This window comes from Elephantulus edwardii, unplaced genomic scaffold, assembly GCF_000299155.1.
Source record: "Elephantulus edwardii isolate Elephantulus edwardi_28Jun2011 unplaced genomic scaffold, EleEdw1.0 scaffold00037, whole genome shotgun sequence".
Taxonomy (NCBI): domain Eukaryota; kingdom Metazoa; phylum Chordata; class Mammalia; order Macroscelidea; family Macroscelididae; genus Elephantulus; species Elephantulus edwardii.
Window position 1 is genome coordinate 11,421,389 of NW_006399787.1, and position 23,886 is coordinate 11,445,274.

At 40.7% G+C, this 23,886-nt stretch overlaps 1 protein-coding gene across 1 annotated transcript; it reads left to right on the top strand.

Moving 5' to 3' along the window:
- The first annotated feature begins 286 nt into the window (after positions 1–286).
- Positions 287–23,886, top strand: NPC2 (Niemann-Pick disease, type C2). Its single transcript, XM_006903657.1, is given in 5 exon segments — positions 287–368; positions 7,830–7,937; positions 9,967–10,139; positions 14,187–14,277; positions 23,780–23,886. Coding segments are annotated over 5 exon segments (561 nt in total).

Sequence of the window (23,886 nt, forward strand, 5' to 3'; positions counted from 1 at the left end):
GGGAGGAGTTGAGGCGGGCGGAGCCCTGAGGGGAGGAGTTGAGGCGGGCCAGTCCAGTCGGGCCTCCGCTGAGCGGAGAAGATTGGCGGGGCTGGGCGGTGTAGAAGCTGGACGCAGACGGGGCTGGCTCTCCGGAGCCGAGGGCGGGCGGTGGGCGGGCCTCGGCCGGGCTTGCTGATGAAGGGTCGGCTGACTGGGCTCCTCCCCGGTCCCGCCTCGGCAGTTTGGGCTTGTGACCCTAGAACCCACTGTTTCGTCTGTCGTACTCCGACCTTCCACGGCAGTAATGCGTTTCCTGGTCGCCACGTTTCTGTTCCTGGCGCTCAATGCCGCTTCCCTAGCAGAGCCCGTGAATTGGAAGGACTGCGGTGAGTCCTGGGGCTCCGAGCCCCCCGCGCGCGTCCAGGCTCAGCCTCAGACCCTGCGGGGTTGGGGAGGTGGGGAGGGAGGGGCGCGCGCGGCCTGGACGAAACACCACTCAAAACTTTTGTCTTTCTTAGAAGTGCATATTTTGGGATTCCTGCACAGACATCTAGAGGTGAACGTTTGGCGAAAGTTTCCTCAAGTTTGTAGGATAGAAAACAGAAGGGGGGTGGGGTGGGAAGGAAGAGCAGAAATGAATTTTATTTATGCTTTGTGTCATTTGTTAATACGAGTGCCTTTGCTCTGTAAGTTTTCCCCTTTTGCTTCCTGGAAAGGACTGAATTATGCTTCTCTCCCACCACCCATATCTGTTAGACATCTTGCTTGGTAAAGCAGAGGGTCATCGAAGAGGAGGAAGTCTCAGCAAGATAGATTACAGTGGTTGCAACAGTGGGGTCAAACGGAACAGTTGTCAAGATGCTCTCTTGTTCGGTTGTGCAGAATCGTTATACGCTGGACCCAGCTCAGTGACTCCCAGCAACAGCAGTGTGCCTGTGGCTGTGTCCCAGTGTGGAATGAACATACGGTGTATTGTGAGGCATTCTCATTTGAGATCTAAAGACATGAAACAAGATTGCAGAGAGCTGCCAAGCCGCATGCAGATAACCCAGGAGCCGAAGTTCAGAAGAGGCCAGCAGGCCAGAAGAGAAAGCCTTCCTTTAGATCTGCCAACCTGACTTGATTTCTAGCCACCTAATGTGTGAGGAAATGAATTTCATTCTCCTAAAGCCACCCACTTGTGGTTTGATGACAGGAGCACTGAATGACTAAAACACTGACAAGGCAAAAGTCAGTTCCCCTTTTCTTTATTTATCCCAGCTTCCTTAGAGCTATGGAATTTTGTTATTCATAATTAGCCAGTTTAGCCTCCAGTAAAACTGTGTTGCTAACCACATCTTAGGAGACAGAAGTCCCCTCTTGGCTGCCACTTGGTTAGAAGCTTTGCTGGAGAATACATCCCCCAAACAAACGCACTGCTGTGAAGGCGATTCTGGGTCATAGTGACCCTGTGAACAACAGATGAAAACCTTGACCATGCTCATAATCTCAGCAGTGCTCAAATCCACTGTTGACAGGATAGACCTGCCCTGTAGGTTTGCCAAGACTGTAAATCTTTATGGAAGCAGATTGCTGCATCTTTCTGCCTCAGAGTGATTGGTAGGTGCAAATCACTGACCTTTTGGTTAGTGGAAGACTTCTTGGGAAAAAATCTTATCAGGATCAAAATCCTGAATGAGTTAATTCAGCCAAATCTATGGAATGAATTATTCTGGCTGAACTTTTCTAAGTTCTTAAATTAACACTATTCTAATTATCATTGTTTTGCTATGCATCAGAAAGCTGGACAATGACTAGGGATGATAGGAGAATTAATGTCTTTGAGCTGTGGTGCAGGAGAAGAGTACTTAATATACCATCGACTCCTAGGAGAACAAACAGGTTTGTCCTGGAGAGGGTGAAACCAGATTGCTCCATGGAGACAAGGATTCTGAAGTTCTGTCTGACATTGGGCATGTCACAAGGAGAGACCAGTCCTTGGAAAGGGACTTCATGCCTGAGAGGGTGGAAGGACAGCACAAGAAAGGAAGACCCTGGATGAGATGGATTGACTCAGTGAGTCGGGTTATGGACATAGGTGTGTCAGAGACATGAGGTTGGCTCAGATAGAGCAGAGTTCAGAGCTGTTGTACATAGGATCACTAAGAGTTGCAAGTGACTCAACGGCACTTAACTGTCATTGTAAAATGTTTGAACTGGGAAGAAAATTGAAGCTCCTAGAGGCAATAATTTGTTGTGATCTGTACAGTCAGAAGCCTTTGCATAGTCAATAAGATATAATTTGTCATCCTTCTAGGGACCTCTCTCTGGTAGCTTGGTGGTAAGAAGCTGTGCTGCATTCCCAAAGGCACCTGGTATGTGCAGTCTCCTCCCATGTGATTTACAGTCACTGAGAACAGGCTAGAGGATCAGCTATGAATCAGTTCCGACTTGGCAGCCTGCAACAAGAACATAAACCATCATTCTAGAATTGTGCAACAGAATAAAATGGCTTACGTCCAGTGCCCTGTGAATAGTTCTTTCTCTTCTCTTTGTCTTTGTTGTTGAGTTGGAACTGACTAGCAACCCACCCCACCCTGCTGGGATTGGGGGTGGTCTCTCCTCCCGTGGAGATAGAGTAACTTGCTGAAGTTCTCATAGCTAAAAGAGGTAGAAAACCAGTGGATGTTTGAGATTTCAATGATAACATTTGAGCAGAGCAAAACCTGAGGGAAATAAATCTAGAAATTATTCAGTGGAATTGAAAAAAAAATTAATATACATCTATGGAAAGAGTTTCTGGGTGGTGCAGAGGGTTAGCACACTGAACTGCTAACCAAAAGGTTGATAGTTCGAGTCTATCCAGAATCACTTTGGAAGAAAACCCTGGCAATTTGTTTCTGAAAAATCAGCTCTTGAAAACCCCGTAGAACACAGTTCTACTCAGACACACGTGGAATTGCCATGACTTGGAATCACTACAGGACAGTTCGCTTAGTACATCTATGAGAAGAAACTCTCAAGAGAAAGGGTTTCAGTTACATATTTTCAGTTTACATTTGAATTGAGAAATACAACATCAAAAAGGTTTTGAGTCCCACTCTAAACACACCCTCTCCTGGGGATTTCCTCAGTAAGTGGAGCCAAGCAAATTATATTGCAGTGTACAGCTTGAGGCTGAGAAGTTTGTTTTATTGACACAGAAAGTACAAGTGCCTCTTGTCAATAAGAGACTGGATAAAGGAGCTACAAGAACTATCTTTGAATAGTTCCTACTAGATCTTGTGACCTAGCTTTGAAAGCAGTAGAAGTTAAAAAAACCTTAACATAGCATGAATTTTCAATAAGCTGTTAACTAAAGTTTGAGATTTCCCCCTATCATAGAAGATAGGATGGAGTGAAAACAATTGATTCTCAAACTTCTTTGGATACTTACAGAAGAGCTTCACTGTGGGGTGGAGTGGTGAGTGGGACTGAGTTTGAAAAATTCACCATATAGAGAAGAGAAGCAAGCTGAAAGGTAAGAGACTGCAAGGTGATATTTACAGACCCAGATGGAGCAGCACTGGTCAATATGATATTGATTTCTACTCATGGTGAGAATTGAACAGAAAATGTCAAAGAGCAGCTCAAGAAGACAAAGGAAAACACTATAACCAAATGTGCAAAGAGCTGGGGTCAGAAAATCAAAAGAGAAGAACTTGCATTTCTCAGGCTGAGAGTCCTGAGGGACAAATTCATAGCTCAAGTTGCAATACTGAAGGGTGCTATGGGCAAACTTGAATGATTCATGAAGCATCAAAAGGATTACACAGTCACTATTGTGACTTCAGCTTGCTTGGCTCAGCAGTCAACACTCCTGGTAGTAGCAGCCAGGAAATAAAAAGATGAATTGCATTAGGTAAATCTGCTGTCAGGGGCCTCTCCAGAGTACTGCATAGCAGCGATATCCATCTAGAGACTAAGGCACATCTGATCTAGGCCATGATCTTTGCAATTACTTGTATGTAGCAGAAAGCTGAATAATGACTAAGGATGATAGAAGAAAAATTGAGTTGAGTTGTATTGCTGGAGAAGAGTATTGAATATACCAAGGACTTCTAGGAGAATAAACAAATTGGTCCTGGAGAGGGTGAAACCAGGTTGCTCCTTGGAGGCAGGGATTTTGAAGCTCTATCTGACTTACTTTGGTCATGTTGCAAAGAGGGATCAGTCCTTGGAGAGGGATATCATGCTTGGAAGAGTCGGGGGACAGCAAGAGAGAGGAAGACCCTGGATAAGGTAGATTAACTCAGTGACTAGGGTAGTGAGGGTAGGTGTGTCAGAGACAGTGAGGTTGGTTCAAGATAGGCCTGGGTTCAGAGCTGTTGTACATTGGGTCACAGTGAGTTGCAAGTGACTCAACAGCACATAACAACAACATGCCAAAAAAGAATTGGCTGGCACACAACAGTTTCAGGAAGTAGAATAATGTCAAGAACCAATGGTAATAATGGGGAATATTCAAGCTGCACTGAAGGCATTGGCAAAAAAATAAGGACATTTACAGGATACCAGTTCTATCAAATAGATGACATATTCCATCAAATCGATGCGGCTGTAGATGTGCACACCAGGTTGTGCCAAGAAATCTGGAGAATCAACTACCCGGCCAACTGACTGGAAGAAATCCATATTTGTTCCCATTCCCAAGAAAAGTGATCCAACAGAATGTGAGAATTATAGAACAGTTTCATTAATATCACATGCAAGCAAAATCTTGCTGAAGATTATTCAAAAACAGCTTGAACATTATAGTACCAAAGAACTTCCAGAAATTAAGACTGGATTTAGAAGAGGTCCTAGCACCAGGGATTGCAGCAGAGAATACTAGAAGGATGTCTATCTGTGTTTTGTTGACTATGCAAAGGCATTTAACTGAGTGAATTATAACAAATTATGGCTAACACTGAGAAGAATGGGAATATCAGAACAATTGTGTTCATGGGAGACATAGACCAGGAAGCAATAATATGAACAGAGCAAAGAAACACTGCATTTTTCAAGATCAAGAAAGGTGTTCATCAGGAATGTATCCTTTCTCCATACTCAATTTGTATGCTGAACCGATCATTCAGGAAGCTGGACTTTATGAAGAAAGTGACATCAGGATTGGAGGAAGACCTGTGTTGGGCAGATGACACAAATTTACTTGCTGAAAGTGAGGACTTAAAGTACTTGCTGCAAAACATCAAGGACTATGACCTTCAAAATGGATTGCATCTGAGCATCAAAAAATCCTCACCCCCATGCCAATGGGCAATATCAGGATAGATGGAGAAAAGATTGCAGTTGTGAACAATTTCTTCTCACGTGGATCCACAATTTCTTCTTACTTGGATTCACAGTCAACATCCTCCTTGGTACCAGTAGTCAAGCAATCAAAAGATAAGTTGCATCAGGAAAATCTGCTGTTAAAAACCTCTCAAGAGTTCTAAAAGGCAACAATAGCCGTTTAAAGACTAAAGTGCATCTGATCCAAGCTGTGGTTTTTTCAGTCACTTGGTGTGCAACTAAAAGTTGGACAATGACTAAGGATAACAGAAAAATTGACACTTTTGAGTTGTGTTGTTGGAAGGAATAGCCCATGCACTGCCAAGAGAAAAAATAGGTTTATTCTGGAGAAAGTGAAACCAGGGTCCTTCTTAAAGGCAAAGATAGTGAAATTCAGTCTCACATACTTTGGCATATTGTTAGGAGGGACCTAGTCCTTGGACAAGGACATCTTGCTTGGAAAGGTGGAGGGTCAGCCTAAGAGAAGACCCTCAATGAGTTGAATTGACACAGTGACTGTAACAATGAGCTCAGGTGTGTCAGAGGTGATGAAGAGGGCACAAGATGTGGCAAGATTCAGAGTCATTGTGCATAGGGCGCTATGAGTTGTAGTCGACACGACAACACATAACATCAAGTTGTTGTTGTTGTTGTGTGCCATTGAGTTAGAACCAACCCATAGCTAACCCTCTGGCAGGTTTTCAGAGGCACAGGAGGAGAGGAAAGTATACACCATAGGATTTTCAATGGCTGATTTTTCAGAAATAGTCACCAGAAAGTCTTGAAAGAATAGCCATAATACTCCTTAGAGAGGTGATACTCTATTTTGCTTACATTGGGCATGTCCTCAAAATGGACCAATCTTTAGGGAAGGTCATCATGCTTGGCAAAGTGGAGGTTGAATGAAAAACAGACTTTGAATGAATTGGACTGGCAACGTGCCGGTAACTGAGCTGCAACATGCCTGCTATTGTGAGGATGGCCCAGCACCAGGACAACAGTTCATCTGTTGTACAGAGAGATCTGTGAGTCACGGTAACCTGACTCACCTGACAACAGTGGAGAAAGTATTCACTGATTAGAGAGATTTCTAGAGAATATCTAGAGTTAGTCCTCACTTTTCTCTACTATTAGATGCCTCTTAAGCTAAATCTTGCTTGTGAATCATAACCCAAAATTTTAAAATTTTATTGTAGTTTGAGTGAATGTGTAAAGTCAGTTGGTTTTCCATTAAATCATTCACACAAGCTTTATTTTATGATATTAAGTACAATCCCTACAATGTAACAATGTTCCTCCCACTACCTTCCTGTGATTCACATTCCCATTTATCCTTTTATCTTATCCCCTCTTGCCTTTTGAGCTTTCTCCCTGGGCAAATCCTGACCATTTGATATTATATGATTCATTGTTCTAAGGAGTGAGTGCTTCCCCCATGTTATTGTTCACTTTAAAAACATGCTGATTGTTTATTGAATTTAGTTCTGGGATCAAAGAGTTAATAAAAACTTGAGTTTTTAGGAGTCTACCAGACTTTATTAGACTAATAAGCCTGGTCCTTTTGATATTTTGGAGGAAGTGCAACCAGAATGCTCCTTAGAGGCAAGAATGGTGAAACTTCATCTCACATACTTAGGGCATGTTGTCAGGAGAGACCACTCCTTGGAAAAATGACATTATGTTGGGAAAGGTAGAGGTTCAGTCAAAGAGAGGAAGACCTTCCGTGCAATGGATTGACACAGTCACTGCCACAGGGGGCTTGAGCCTTACAGATTATGGGAATAATGCAACTAGGACAAGGTGGAGAGCTGTTGTTAATAGCGTTGCTGTAAATCCCAGGGGACTCAAAAGCACCTAACAACAGCATTGTTAATGGGAGTTCTGGTGTAATGTGTTGGTCTACTAAGCAAAAAGCCAACATTGTTTAGTTTTAGGAATATTAACTTTTCCATGGTGAAGAAATAAAATATTCCCCCCTTTTATTTATTTATTTGTAGGATATGTTTTTATCAGTAAGATATGTCAAGATTCAGACTTAATCCAGTCTTGCCTTAAAGATTTGATCTGAGGAAAATAGAGAAGGATTATCTCACCCTAATTGGGAGAACAGACTGCCACCCATTAGATAGGGGGCACCTTTGGTAGTTAATGAGTCGCAGGCGACTCGGCGGCACATAACAACAACATTCCTATAAGGGAGCTCTGGTGACCTAGTGGTAAGAAGCAGCACTGCAATCCCAAAGGCCCAAAGTTTGAATCCACCAGCTGCTCTGTGGAAGAATGGGCATTCTCCTCCTGTGCAATTTACTGCCTTTGAAAGCCTCCTGGAGGGTCAGCTGTGTGTCAGTTCCAACTTGATGGCACACAACAATAGCAGCAACATTCCTAAAGGGGGCTCTGGTGACTTACTGGAAAGGAGTTGCATGGCCAGTTCCAAAAGTATGTGGTTCGAATCCACCAGTTCCCAGCTGTCTTGTGATTTACCATCTGTGAAAACTCTAGAAAGTCAGCTGTGGGTCATAATAACAACTTTACAATTCCATTTTCTTTTGCAGGGTCCGTGGTTGGTGTTGTAAAGGAAGTGAATGTGAATCCATGCCCAACCCAGCCATGCCAGTTACACAAAGGACAGTCTTACAGTGTCAATGCCACCTTCACAAGCAGTGAGTAAAATGACTGTTACACTCAAATGAATCCTGAAGTATAATATGCATCTTAAATATAGGAACGAGTGTGAGAGGGTAAGGAAGTTAGCATTCAGTCAGGAGTTCTGTGATCGCACTTCTAACTCATTAAAAGCTAAGAGTCACTACGGTATTACATAACCTTTCTCATACTGGTCTTTTATATACCAATATTTAATACTCAGCAATCTGTAAGATTTAGGAAATCCTGTAGAGACCCAAGAAGCAACCAAGAAATTTATTTCTTTTTCAACTTGAAGAAATATTAGGAATTTATTGCTTGTTTATACTTCAGTCATTGTCTTTAGACTCCCAAGAACCTAAACAAATGCAAAATGGTATCTCTAATAGTCCATCTACTTTGATCCTTCCTTCATTTTCTGTTTTGTGGAACTAAACTAAATAGTCTTGTTCCATAGGATGAGAAATCTAGGTTTTGATTTTGTTTTTAAGCCCAAAGACTGCTTTAAGTACTAGCACCTGGCTACAAACGAAACTTACCTTCACAGAAAAGAAAGTTATCCCCAACTTGGAGAGACCCAGAGCCAATCAATACTTTCTCAGTCTTCAAAATACACTAATCGTCATAGCTCTAGTTGCCCTGATTTCATAGTATCTTTCTCTTTCTTGCCAACCGTCTGAGCTTATCTTGTGAGATACCGGGTTAGCAGGAAATACACCTTTTTTCTATTCTTGCCTAGTTTCTGAAAGTTTTACTCCTTTCTCCTTATTACAGCCCATGCCATGGCATTTCTATGGGAGTTCTTTATTCTGTATTTTTTCCATATTACCATTCATTGGATTGTTAATTTCTTTTGGAATACTCTGAACATGAATAGGACTGGGTATTTGAGAATTCAGAAGATCAGTCTCTAAGACTTTTGAAGACACATGATATTCTTTGATGTCGTTGTTTGTTGTTGTTATGTGCCTTCGAGTCGCTTGCGACTCATAGCGACCCTATGTACAGCAGCCCTAAACTCTGCTCTGTCCTGTGCCAATCGCACTGTCTCTGATACTCCCATCCCAATTATCCCAGTCACTGAATCAATCCACCTCATAGAGGGCCTTCCCCTCCTGCGCTGTCCCTCCACCCTCCCAAGCATGATGTCCTTCTCCAAGGACCAGTCTCTCCTCACAACATGTCCAAAGTATGTTAGACGGAGCCTCAGAATCCTTGCCTCCAAGGAGCCACCTGGTTTAACCCTTTCCAGGACAAATCTGTTTGTTTTCCTAGCAGTCCATAGTATTCTCAATACTCTTCTCCAGCACCACAGCTCAAAGGCATCAATTCTTCTTCTATCCTCCTTGGTCATGGTCCAACTCTCTGATGCATAACAAGTGATTGCAAAGACCATGGCCTGCATCAGACGCACCTTAGTCTCCAGAGAGACACCATTGCTTTTCAGTACTTTGGAGAGGTCCCTAACAGCAGACTTTCCTATGGCAATGTACCTTTTAATTTCCTGGCTGCTGGTGCCAAGACTGTTGACTGTGGAGCCAAGCAAACTAAAGCTGTGTACAATCTCAATCTCTTCACCATCCATCCTGATGCTGCCAATTGGCCCAGTGGTGAGAATCTTTGTCTTCTTGACATTGAGCCTCAATCAATTCTTTGATAGAAACATTAAATTTATTGCCAAAGACCAATTACCTTGTTAGATAAGATTATTTGTCTAGGAAGCTCAGATTTTCCTGAGAAGCTATGAAAGACTGCGAAGCACACACTGGGATTAGAGAAGAAAACCCAGACAGCTCCTGTGGATTTGTGTCTTTTCCCCCCCTTTTTCATAATTCATTAATATTTCAAGTTTTCAAGTGAATGCTTGGTCATTGTTTAGTATGAAGCATAACAACAAAGAGATATGGACCCTTGGAATCATAAGCTTTATGATGTGTTTTAATAATGATGCTGTAGCTTGAAAATATATCTAGAGATTTTACTTGGTGTTTGGAAATGGGCTATTTGCCTTATAATCTGATTCTTTCTCTCTTTTTTCCTTTGTAGATACTTATTCCCAAAATAGCACAGCCTCGGTGTATGGCATTATATTAGGTGTTGACGTTCCCTTTCCTATTCCTGAGTCTGATGGTTGTAAGAGTGGCATTGACTGCCCCATCCAAAAAGACAAAACATATAGTTACCTGAATAAACTACCAGTGAAAAGTGAATATCCTCAAGTAAGTGGATTGGTGTTGAGGACCCTGGAGGTTTTGTGACTAGGTTCAAAGTACAAGAAGAGGAAGTGTAACAGGGAGTCTACTGGAACACGGGGTCTTTGGGTTTCTACTTTGCATGATAAAGAAGCAAAATCCTGAGGAAAAGGAAATTAGGCTTGACTCTTGGGAGATACTTTTTATTGTGTTCTTTAACAGTGGCCTACTGGTTAACCTCATGTAAAAAGGGTGCCATTTTTACTATGTTCCACTTAATTCTCATGGTCACCCTATGTAGAGATAATGCCCTTTTATACAGATGGAGAATCTGAATAGCAGTTATGTAATATGGGCAGGATCTATACCAATTGGAAATATTATAGCCTAAGTTTAGAGTTTGGTCTTGTGACTCCCAAAATCTGTGGGCAATGTTAAAAGATATTAGCCAGATACAAAGTAGTTCAAGATCAAAGCTGTCTTAGCTCTGCAATCAGAAAAATCTCCTGGCTTTTTTAACCATTTAATAAAACAAAGGTAGTTTGTTAGCACCACAGTAGAGAAGTAGCTTTTCCCAATCTTCTCTCTCTGCCTCCTTTGGCCTACTCAGCCAGACCTTTTTGCCTACCAACATCTTCTGAGGCTAGATCCTGCTTCAGTGAGCAATGTACTAAAGGTATGAAGTGTGACAAGAAGGGCGAAAGGTAAATTAATTATATTTTTACAGGGGAAAAAAGAGCTACATTTCTTGATAGGAAGTTAACAAGAACCCTGTGACTACTATCTGACCATTTCTTTTCTACACAAAGAAGGTACTTTTCTAGAAAAGGACATTCTAAAGACATATACGAAGTCTGTACTTCAAAGAAATTAGAGATGGGGGGAAAGTTATAAAAACTTCTTAATCATGACCATGGCCTGAATCAGGCGCATCTTGGTCTTCAAAATTATATCAGTACTCCTTAGTAATTTGGAGAGGTCCATGACAGAGAACTTGCCCACTTTCTTGACCACTGTTACCAAGAGTGTTGATTCTGGATCCAAGTAAGATGAAATCATAGACAATTTCAGTTTTTTCTCTGTCTGTCATGATGCTGTGTAGTGGTCCAGTGATGACTGTAGCAGTGAGCTCAGATGTTCAGAGTTGATGAGGATGTACAGGAGAGGACAGAGTTCAGATCTGTTGTTCATAGGGTTGCTGTGAGTTGTACTTGACTGGACCACAACTAACAATCATAACCAGTTACTGTGGAAGAATTAGTTACTAGTCTTAGGACCTTTCAGCCATAGTTTCTGGGGATATCAAGGTCAATTAACATAACATAGTCCACAAGACAATATTTCACATCCTATTTTGATGAATATTGGCTGTGCCTCACTCATTACTGTTGAGTTGGAACCAACTCATAGCTGACCCTCCAGTGGGTTTTCAAAGGCTATGAATTGCTGAGAAGAAATTGTGTATATTCCTCCAAAGGGCAACTGGTTGATTTGAATCATGTAATGACAACTAATGACTGGTGTGCCGAACAAAGAAGAGGAAAGAAAAGCAAAGACTCATAGAAACAGTTTAGTCCAAGGGACAGTCTCAACTTCTAGGACCCTGAGACCAGAGTAACTGGGTGGTATCTGGCTACCACTGCTGGCTGCTCTAAAGGGGATCACACTAGAAGGCCCTGGTCAGAGTAGGAAAATAATAGGAAACAAAACTCAAAAACATCAAAATGACTAGGCTTGCTGGTCTGATAGAGACTGGTGGAAGCTCTTAGATTAGGATGACCGTTAGTCATCCTTTGACCTTACAACTCACCCCCACTGTCAGCCAAACATTGATGTTGTTAGGTGTCATAAAGTTGGGTAAGACTCATCGCGACCCTGTGAATAAGAGATCTGAACCTTCCCTCATCCTGTGGCCTCCTCATAATCTCTTCACACACTTGCGCCCATTGCTGCAGCCACCATGTCAGTCTACCTGCTTGATGGTCTTCCTCTCTTTCACCATCCCTCCACCTTCCCAAACATGATATCACCCTCCAGTGAATAGCCTCTCCTAGCAACGGGCCCAAAGAATGTGAGACAAAGCTTTGTCGTTCTTGCCTCCAAGGAGCGCTCTGGCTGCACCTTCTCCAAGACAGATCTGTTTGTTCTTTTAGCAGTCCAGGGATATTCAGCCAAACAATAGGCAGGTCTGTAAGGTGAACAGCGACACTAGGGAAGGTCTCGCTCCTTGGTCATACAGTTAGCCATACAAGATCAAAAGGGCAGCATTTACCCTGAGAAGATGGCAAAGGTTAGACTAGAAAAATGTATGGAAACGAGAATTAGAGCAGAAGCTGGAAGAATGCCATTTTGATGTGGGATTTATACTTAATATCATAAACCAGAATGTGTTTGAATGGACCATCAATTTGTCAGGAACAGATTTGTAGGTTAATTTGCTGCATCAGTCTAATCATGAACATTTTTGAATTTCCATTAAGCTGAAGGAGAGGCATAATGTCTTTCAGAACCTGCAGGTTCTGAACACATGACTAGTTATGTCTTTTTTTTCTTTCTTGTTGTGTACCATCCAATCAGATCCAGCTGGCACATGAGGAGATTGACTCTCCTCCAGCAGAGCATCTGGTGAATTCAAATCTCGTTCCTTTGGGAATGAAGCACAGTTTTTTGCCACTTGGCCACCAGAGCTCCCTTAGTTATTTTAAGTGAATTACATTTCATTTTAAAATCGTTTCAGATAAACAGTATTAGTTTAAGCACTAGTGAAAATGTAGTTAATGTGTACTAGTCTTGAAAGACTTACAAAACATGTTCCAATGAGCCATGTCACTTAAGTATTGTGTAAAGAAGAATTTTCAATACAAAAGAGAAGTAGTAACTTATGACAAGCTAATATCCACATAAGAAAGGGCCAGCCATAACTATAGGCAGTTGTATGCTTGAGAATTCACTCAGTCACTCACCAACTCAGTGCCATCGAGTCAGAGCTGACCCATGGATCACCCTCCAATGGATTTTCAGAGACTATAAATAAATAAGTCACATAAGAGGAGATTGCCTACTTAATCCCACAGAGAATTTGGTGGATTCACACTACCTGCTTTGAGTGGTAGATTAGCTTCCTCGTATAAGAAACAGAAGGTCTATTTATACGCAACCCATATTGAAATTATTAAATGCAAGCATAAAACATAGAAAATCATTCTGTCCCAAATGATACCAGTGCTTCCTCAGTGAGACGTGCAAGGTTACTGAATGTAGCTGAAGGAGCCAAAAAGGGGCATGAAAAAGTATGACAAGAATGTATTCCCAGACCTCTGCTTCAGTGTTACCAGCAGACAGTGGACCTGTTAAATACAATTTCTCTATTGAAAAGTGATCCAAATTTTAGAAGCAAATCCCATGAGAAGCTGGTCTGCATTGTGGCATCAGGACTGGAGGAAGACACATAAGCAACCTGCTTTGTACAGATGACATGACCTTGTTTCCTGAAGAAAAAAGAAAAGAAAAGCTGATCTAAAAATTATAAGTGAGACACGACAGTCTATACTAGTCATACACAGATTATTAGGTGCTTTTTATGTCAAATATTACCAAATTCAGAAAAAAAATTGTAAAAAAAATCCAGCCTTTTCACTTAAAATCTGGATCAAAATGCCAAATACGTAGGAAGTTGTTAGAACTTAAAATTTTAATTTTCATATAATACTTCAGGAGTTGTGTTTGGTAATTAGGTTAATGTATGGTGCTGCTGATGTCAAATCAGCAGTTATATACCTATAACATAGTTTACTCTTCAGTTTCAGGGAGAGGAGCAAATGGGGGGGGTGGGGTTGTGCGGGGAGAAGGGTGCAACAATGAATGAATGGAATTCCAAAATCTCTGTAGATGTTCATTGAAATGAAAAATAAACTAAATTTTAAAAAAAAGTAACTTTTATGATGACCTAACTTGAAAAGTATGAGGAATTGGGCAATTTGTTAAAAGTCTACATCCAAAGATAATTAAACCAATTATGTACTGATGCTAGGTCCTACTTTAATTTTTCTTTCCCCTCCCTCCTTTTTTTTTCAGATAAAACTGGTGGTGAAGTGGCTACTTAAAGATGACAAAGGAAAATATCTCTTCTGCTGGGAAATCCCGTTAGAGATCATATCCTAGAGATATTCTATGCCAATATGTCTATGTAGGGTTGAAAGGCCATGATTGAGGGGAAGGGAACTGGAGGAGATATCAATTCAGAAATGAAATCAGTGCCATAAGAAGAAATGTCCAGATTACTGTTGTATGCCTTAAAAAATCTCCAAGACGCTTATGTCTCCTTTTGTAAAAAGGCTTGAGAAAAGGGTTGAAACTCTAGAACTCCAGAGACTATCTTGTCTTCAGTGTTCTTTACAGGTGTAACAGAGGTGAGAACACAGGACCTGAGGCAATTGCTTAGGGATATCAGACAACATGCCTTTATTTCATTGGCCCTCACATAGGAGGACAGGTTTGAAATTGCATCTATCCAGCTGGGCTGTTATACCCACAAATTCTTTGTCTTCAAGTACCTCATTGAGTTCATGCATCTGGCCAAATCAACATCTCCAGCCCCATTGGTTTAACACTCACTGCATTGTTGCCCAGCAATTCACAGATACTCAACTCTGGATGGCTGATGGTTCACTCTGGTTGTCTCTTGTCTCCTTTCCTGCCTTAGATTTTATTTTCTTATTATTACTATTATTTTTTTTTATGCAGCACATGGTCAGATGTTTGGGGGGTTTTGTTGTTATTTTAACATTATTAACTTGTGGCATTGTTACACACCTAGAAATCTCTCTTTGAATAAAGACTTGCCAATTTTGTCTTCTGCCTTTGGGCTGCCATTGCCTTCTTTCAGTGAGAATTGTGTCTAGGTCCATGGAAGGTGGGCACCCAGTTATAGGGAGACTCTTGACAGCACACAGATTTGCTCCCTTGTATTCTGCCCTTTCTCCACCTGGTACCCAATTAGATCACACTCATCTACTTTATACAAAGCAATCTTCTTGCTTTGTTCTATTTTTTTTTCTTTGTTCTACTTTGCCTGAACTTGTAACCAAAGTTTGTGGTGTTGGAGTTACCAAGGATTCTTAAAAGAGGAAATGAAAACAGATATCATCTAATTAAGTAATATTAAACACCTGAAGTGTTGAGAGAGCTGAATTTCAGGACTGGAAGGAGGGATTAGGGGTTGCATGCTACTGTGGAGAACCTCTGCCATGCTTAAATATTTTTAAATGCAATGTAAAAATTTAGATGCCTTAGAGCCTTGCAGAATAAAACATTACAGCATGTAATGACTAAATGGTCAGACCTTGGAATAGCCTGCTTTTTTTGACATAGGAGTGTCACTGTGGGCAAATATTTTCCTATCAGCTTTGAGTCAATGAAAAACAGTCCACTACCATTGAGTTGACTCCAACTCACCTCCACTATGTCTCTGAGGCTATAAATCTTTATGAGAGAAAACTTTTTTCCTTTCTCCTTCAGAGCATCTTGTGGGTTCTTTCAGTTAGCAGTGAAACACTTAAGGAAATATGCCACAAGTGTTCTTCACTCAATTAACTGTTACCAGTCAGAGATTAGAACCTTAATCACAAATAAATTGAGTAATGTGAACTTTGGAAGGTCATCTTGTATTAAGTTACCCTATGAATGAAGCAGATGATTGGTTTGGTGGTGTTTTTTAATCCCTAAAATAAAAATTCATTGCTATCAAGTTGATTTGGTAACTCTCCATTGGGTTTCTGAGGCTGTTGGTCTTTACAGGAGGAAACTGTCCATCTTTGTCCGTGGAGCAGCCAGTGGGTCCAAAGCACTAGCCTTTTAGATGCAGCACACCACACCACATCATGCTGGGAAAGGTGGGCAGTCAGAAAGAGGGGAAGACTCTCAACAAGGTAGACTGACACAGCAACTGTCACAGTGGGCTTGAGCATGTCAGGACCATGGGATGGCTCAGGATAGGCCTCAGATCTATTGTTCATAGGGTTGCTGTGAGTAATAGTAGACTCATTTGCAACTAACAACATCACAACCCCACCACCAGGGATCCTTGGTTATATTTTGTTGCCGTGTACCATAAATTCAAAACTTGACTCATTGCTGCCTCTCCAGGCAGTTTTCAGGGGCACTAAATTGCAGGGGAGGAGATTGCCCTTCTTTCTCCCATGAAGCAGTTGGTGGATTCAAACCACTAGACCCTGGAATTTCTTTGCCCTCAGGAAAACTTTTTTTAGTTTCCCAGGAAAACCACCAGGGGACAGCAGCAGATCAGGAATAAAGTTCTCCACAGCCAAGATTTGCTTGCTAATTCCTAGTGTAAAATCTTACATGTATCCATCACGTTGTTTCTAGAAGGAAAGCCCAACCTTTGCCACCTCCTAGAAGTGTAAGAACCGCAAGCATTCCAGAGGTGATGGGTGGTAACTGGTCATTTTGTCTTTGTTTTCAGCATGCTTGATTGAGATTGAAGTCTGCCTTCATTAATAGGACTCAAAATGAGACCTTTAAATACTTGTATTTTGTGTCTCATTTTCCTCTTAAAAAGAGGACAGTGGCTTTACATGAGATGGTTTCTGTGAAACACAGGAACCCAGCAAGTAGCGTATTCTCAGTCAATGTTAGTAATTCTAGGAGACAGAAACTTCCTGAGGTGTCTGGACCTAGAAAAGCTGAGGCTCCAGTGTCTGCTAGCTCCCTATCCCCAGAAGAGCTCTCCTGTCATTTATCTCCTTTGAGATTAACAGCTGTCTGCCCTGATGTGTTAGGAAGGGAAAAAAAGCAGTTCAGTTAGTGTATAGGCTCGATCAGAGCAAGGTAAAGCAACAGCTTGTGACTGTTTACCTGCCATTGTGAGGCTCTGTGAAGCCTGCAGCAGGGAGCTAGGTGAGGGCTCCTGTGGGGGATTAGTTTGAAAGGTCTTCTGTACAGACAGTTCCCAGGTGTCCCCCAAGTCATTAAATCATTGAGAAGTAATGCATCTTGAACTATTTATATAAAAAAGGTCATGCTCTTTACAATGACAGCCTCATGCTTTTCTAGTGCACTGAGCAAGCTGTGGAAGCTTGGACACTCTTCATGAATTCCAGGGCAAGGTGCTGTCACTTCTGCTTAAAGAATAAAAAGTTTCCAACACCTAGTATTCCTAATATGATTAAGAGGCTTACAATTTAGTCAAATTTCCCTTCATGCTGTGAAAGGTAGTTGTTAGGTGCCATCAAGTTGACAACAACTCATGGTGACCCTATGAAGAACAGATCCAACCATTGTCCTATCCTACACCATCCTCAAAATCTCAAGTCTATACAGTCACTATGTCAATACTACTTGAGGATCTTCCTCATCTTTCCCATATCTGACCTTTACCAGCTTCACAAAGAGGAATTGTTCCTGTTAACAACATAAAACTAATTCCCATGAGGTCAAACATGTCCACATGCTCCCACACCTCTTTCTACTCATCCCAACACCAATCTTAATGCTTTACTGGGTTCACAATACAATGTAGCTCACAGACCACCCGAACTATATGAGGCAAATAAAAAAATTTCAGGTTAGTAGCAGAATACAGTTAGGACGGCTTCCGAAATGTGCTCGTAGGTACCTCAGCATTGAGCCTCAGGCTTTAGGCCAATGTTAAAATTCTCAGCCCTGCCAGTTATGGCTCTTCTCCCACCCCCTAGTCCTCCAACAAACTCAGGCAAAGACTCTTAGCTTTGGGTCACCATGGAGTCACAGTCCAAGATCCACTCCATCTCAAGTCAGCTCTCAGGTTCTCTGCTGTTACTCTGCCTGGGGTTCCCATAGGCCATGGACTGGTTGGCGCAAGAATCCGTGGGTCTTAAGGATGCATTTCACTCTCCTGCTGTTGCTTTGTTTGCTGATAGGGAAGATTCTCCAATTCTGCTGTTGGATCTGTTCAATTTAATGGTGAGATTAGCTAATCCCCTTGTAGACAAGCTAGTTCATCCTATTCACATATTCCTGTCCATCCATATGGCAAAGTCAGAAGATGGCTGGGAAAGCCATTTTGAACAATAAACTTTTTTCCTTTAATTTATTATTAATTTCAATGAAAATTTAGAGAGACTTTGGATTTCCATTCATTCATTATTGCACTTTTCTTCTCTCCCAACCCTCTCCCCTAGTACCCTCTCGGAAAAGTAAAAGAAAAATTCTTTCATTGTTTTACAGTCCCTCCCCCCAGGTCCACTCCACTATGCAGCCTTCACTCTTGACTCCTGTCATGACCTAATCAATAAACTCTTAACACCACACTGTCCTTTTCCAGAGACTGGTCCCTCCTGACAACACGCCTAGAGTATATGAGTAGTTTCATAATCTCTGCCTCGAAAGAACACCCTGCTTACACTTCCTCCAAGACAGACCTATTTGTTCTTTGTACTTGCCACAATTCAAAGGCGTTGACTGATTCTTCTAGTGTCATCCATAGTCATTGTCCAACTTGTTTGACATACATTTAGCCTCGGAGGTAATTGAAAAGACCATGCTTTGCATCAGACACACCTTAGCCTTTAAATTAACATCCTTGCTCTTTAGCACTTTGGAAACATTATTTTTCATTGTTGCACATTTTATTTTCCCTCTCCCCTCCCAACTTCCCAGCCCTCCCTGCAAGGCACCCCTTGTTCTAGATTTTTGTTACACATATGGAAACATTCTTGACAGCAAATTTTCCCAAGGCAACATGTCTTCTGATTTCTTGACTGCTAGTACCAAGGATGTTGATTGTGGATCCAAATAAAGTTAGTTAAGCAATAAATTCAGTATTTCCCCCCATTTCATTGACCCGGTGGTGAGGATTATTGTTTTCTTTATGTAACTCATAATTGAAAATTGCAGTCTTTGATCTTCTGAAGCAAATATTTCAAGTCCCCTTCTTAGAACAAACAAGGTTGGTCATCTGCATAGCACAGATTGTTGATGAGTCTTCTTTCAATCCTTATGTCACATTTTTCTTCATATAGTCTAGCTTTTCAAATGATTGTTCAGCAGAGATTGAATTGGTCTGGAGAAAAGATACAATCCTGATTCACACCTTCCCTAATTTTAAATCATAAATTTTTCCCTTGTTTTGTTCAGACAGCAACAACTTCTTGGTCTAGGAATAGGTTTTGTATGAACATAGCGAAGTGTTCTGAGTTCTCGTGTTTCTCAATGTTACTCACAATTTGTCATGATTCACACAGTCAAATGTCTTTGCTTAGTCAATAAACACAGGTAAATATCTTTCTGGTATGCTCTGTCTGCTTCAAGCCAAGATCCATCTGATATCAGCAATGATATCCCTTTTGCCTTGATGACTTCTAAATCCAGTTTGAATTTCTAGCATTTCCCCACTGATAGACTGTTTGAGCTGTTTTTTACCGATAATATTCAGTAAGATTTTATTTGCATGTGATATTAATGATATTGTTCTATAATTTCTACCTTCTGTTGAATCATCTTTTTCTTTGGAATGGCAACAAATATTCATCTCTTCCAAATAGTTTTCCAGGTAACTGTCTTCCAGATTACTTGGCATAAAGTAGTTAGCGCATTCAGGCCTGCATTTTTTTGTTGAAACATGTCAATTGGTATTCTGTCAATTCCTGGGCAGCCTTTTCTTGCCAATGTTTTCAGCCAGCTTAAACTTCCTTCATTACCATTGATTCTTGATTATATGCTACTTCCTGAAATGGTTCGATGTCAATCAATTCTTTTTGGTACAGTGACTCTGTGTATTCTTTCCATCTTCTTTTTATTTCTTCAGTTCTTAAAAAAATTTTTGTTATATTGATTTGTTTACAAAGTTAGTATACATTGTGTTTCATACTATCCTTTAATCACATTGTGTTTCATAACAATCATTCCCATTTATTATGTGTTATAAAATGAATTACCATTATACATAATTTTTCATAGTTTGTATACAGTTTTTCACACAAAATTATGTATATGAACTTCATAAGTTAACCAATATAAAAGAAAATTTATATTGGTGAGTGAAATATCTCAGTCACAAAGGGACAAATACTGCATGGTGCCACTGTTGTAGAATGGGTCTGACATCAGGGTGGGGGTATGACAGAAAAAACTGGATAAATTATGTATATTGTATTGAAACAGATGAGGGAAAGAACAGATTAGAAGTGATATATGATTGAGTATTATGGTTAGCACAGGAATCCAGAATTAAGGTTGCATAGAGAAGTGTACTTGGGGTGGGGGTTGGGGGGAAGGAACGTGGGAATTGTATACTAATGAAGGAATTTTTTTTCTCCATTCGGAGGGGGAAGTGAGCTGATGGGGAGGGGTGGGCAGGGAGAAAATTGCAGCAATGAATGAATGGAAATCCAAAACCTCTGTAAAGAAAAAAAAATATTCTCAAAAAAAAAAGAAAATTTTATTGTCAATTAAAAAAAATAATTACCATTTAATTATTCCCACCATTACCTTGTCTTTCCAGATCCCCATAGGATCTTTCCCATTTCCTTTGCCCCCTTACTCCACCCACCGAAATGTGCAATATTTTGATTTCCCCCTGCTCATCCTCACCCCTCTGCTCTCATTCTCTCCTCCTTGGGTCCTCATCCATATTTTACTCGTTATCTTTCTATTTCTACAATAATGGTCTTATGTAGGATTTGTCCTTGTGAGACCGAGTTAATTCACTCAGCATGGTGCTCTACAGTCCCTCTTAAGTTATGTAGTAATTCTCAGAATCTTTGTTCGTGAGTGCTGTGTTGTATTCCGTCATGTCAATATACCACAATTTCTCAATCCATTCGATTGTGGTTGGACATTTGGGCTGTTTCCATGTTTTTGTGATTGTGAGTAACTCTGCTATGAAAATTGGTGTACAAATCTCTGTTTGTGTCTCAGTTCTAATTTCTCATGGCATATCCCAAGTAGTGGAATAGTTGGATCATATGAAATTTCTGTGTTTAGCTTTTTGAGGAAACGCCAAACTGCCTTCCAGAATGGTTGTACTATTTTACAGTACCACCAACAGTGCATGAGAGTTTCTATCTCTCCATATCCTCTCCAACATTTCTTGCTTGCTGTCTTGTTAAACTTTGCTATTGCTACTGGGGTGAAGTGGTATCTCATTGTGGTTTTTTTTATTTGCATCTCTTATTGCAAGCGATTTTGAGCATTTCTTCCTTAGTGAAAAGTCATTCCAATATCACTTGCCCATCTTTGCAATTGGATTATCATTCTTTTTCTTGTGAAGGCCCTATAGTATTCTGTAAACGTTTGTTGTGAGATGCTTGTCTGAGACGGTATTGCCAAATATTTTTTTTCCCAGTTGGTAGGTTTTGTTTTTACCCTGTTGGGAAAAGTTTTTGATGCGTACAGGGATTTAATCTTTAGAAGATCCCATTCATTAGTTTATCCTCTCCTCGTTGTATATAGCTGGCTATTTTCCATCTTCTTTTGATGCATCATTCAAGATTTTGCCCATAAAATCCTTCAGGATTGCAACTCGAGGCTTGAATGTGTTTTTCCATTCATCCAGTTTTAGAAATGTCAAATGTGTTTTTTCCTTTTGGTTTTCTAATTCCACCTCTTTACACATTTCTTTAAATGTTCTGGCTTCTCGACTTGGGCTTTAAAATTTTCAGTTCCTCTTTTTTACTTTAGTATTTCTTCCCTTTGGTTTGATCTTGCTACCATCTAGTGCAATTTCCTAGTCTTTTCTGACATTCATTTTGGTCGTTTCTTTCTCCCGTCTTTGTGATGACTTCTTGCTGTCTTACAGATTATATCCTTGATGCCACAACTCATCTGATCTTCAGGCATTAGTGTTTAATACATTAAATCTGTCCCTGAGATGGTTTTTAAATTTAGATAGGATAAACTTGAGGTGGTAGTTTAGTTCTTATGGACTTATTTTACTTTTCATCAGCTTCAGTTTGAACTTACACATGAATAATTGATGGTCTATTCTACAGTCAGCACCTGGCCTGGTTTTGACTGCTGGTATTCAGCTTCTCCATTAACTTTTTAACAGATGTGGTCATTCTAATTCTTGTGTAGCCCATTAGGTGAGGTCCAAGTGTATAAACACCCTATGTGTTTCATTAAAAATATTTATTTTAAAAAATAATATATTTGCAATAGATAAATCATTGTGAAAATGCATTCATTTGATCTCCAGCCTCATTTCTGCTACTAACTCTATTTTTCCAACTACCAATCCTTCTTTGTGTCAGATTTTTGCATTCCAGCCACTAATTATTATGAATACATCTTGACTGCATTTTTGATCAATGCCAGACTTCAAAAGTTGCTGGTAGTTGTATGCTGTGGAGTCAGCATAAAGCATAACTCATAGCTGACCCTCCAGCAGGTTTTCAGAGGCAGTAAATTGCATGGGAGAAGATTACCCATCCTTCTCTTGCAGAGCAGCTGGTGGATTTGAACCATCTTTGGAATTGCCTTTGTGCAGCTCCTTACCACTAGGCCACCAGAGCTCCAGAAGTCTTCAATTTCAATTTCCTAATATTTGGCTTTGGTTGTTGGTTGTTGTTGCTATGTGACATCAGGTCAACTCTGACTCACAGCGACCCTATATTTAAATAATAGTTATATTAACAGTTTTCCTTATATGAATATAGATAATAACCTATCACACACAACAAACATCATACTTCAGGATAGAACTTGAAATGCACTTTTTTAAAAAAAAATGCACTTTTTTTAAAAAAAAATGCACTTTTAAACTTTGAATGCAACATGAGGAAAGGCAGTAAGCCTGGTGAAATTTCAAATCTTCTATATGGGGCTTTGAAATCTTTAGGCAAATTCTTTCATTTGGCAGGTTGACCTTAACTATGCTCTGCATAAACTGCAATAGGAAGTGTGATGTGAAATAGGTGAGGTTCAAACTAAAGGAAGATGATCTGGAATTAGCCATTTACTGCAGATAATCCAAAAAGCAAATAGACTTAAGTGACTGAGCTGTGTGAAGACAAGGTCATGGCCTGTAGGAAGAGCACAGGTGTAGAGGAAAGCACTGTGGGTTGCTACAGTGATAATCTTCCAAGCAAGTGTGTTTTTCCTGGTGCTTTTGGAAAGGGCACTGCAGTAATCAGAGCTTGGGGTGTGCTGTGCTTAAAATCTTGGGATACTCAGTTGAGGGGGTGTGTGTGTGTGTGTGTGTGTGTGTGTTGAGAATGGGAGTGTTATCTGACCTGAGGTGAAGTGAGTGAACCTCCACCGATGATGCCTAAATGAGTCTTTAGAGGAGTTACATTGTTTTGAGTAGCATGTCTTTTACCATGAAGAGAATCCCCAGCCTACATCACTCTGATTCAAATCTGAATCCTATTCACTTACAGCTGTCAGTTGACTAGCAACTAAATGGTCTGGGTGTTGGTTGCCATGGAAACAGCTAAAAGGCCCATTGCTATGGGAACCCACCCTGCTCTCCAAACCAAGGGTTTGAGTCCTAAAGAAGGGCTGAGGAGAGGATAGAGCTCACATTGGGTTGTTTAGATGGCCTCCCTTCCTGTATGTTCTAGAAGAGGTGGGGAAATGGACAGTAGCAGTGTGGGTAAATAAGCCAGGCCAGCTCCTCAAAACGTACATAGAAGGAGCAGTGGCCTCTTTGACTTGTCACAGTTTTTTACTGTCCTCTGCTCATTGGCTGGTGGTAGCCACAGAGCACAGATGTTTGCTGTCTCAAATGAAGAGTAAGGCCATAAGAAGCAGGGGTAGATCTGCTGCCCTCATCTGA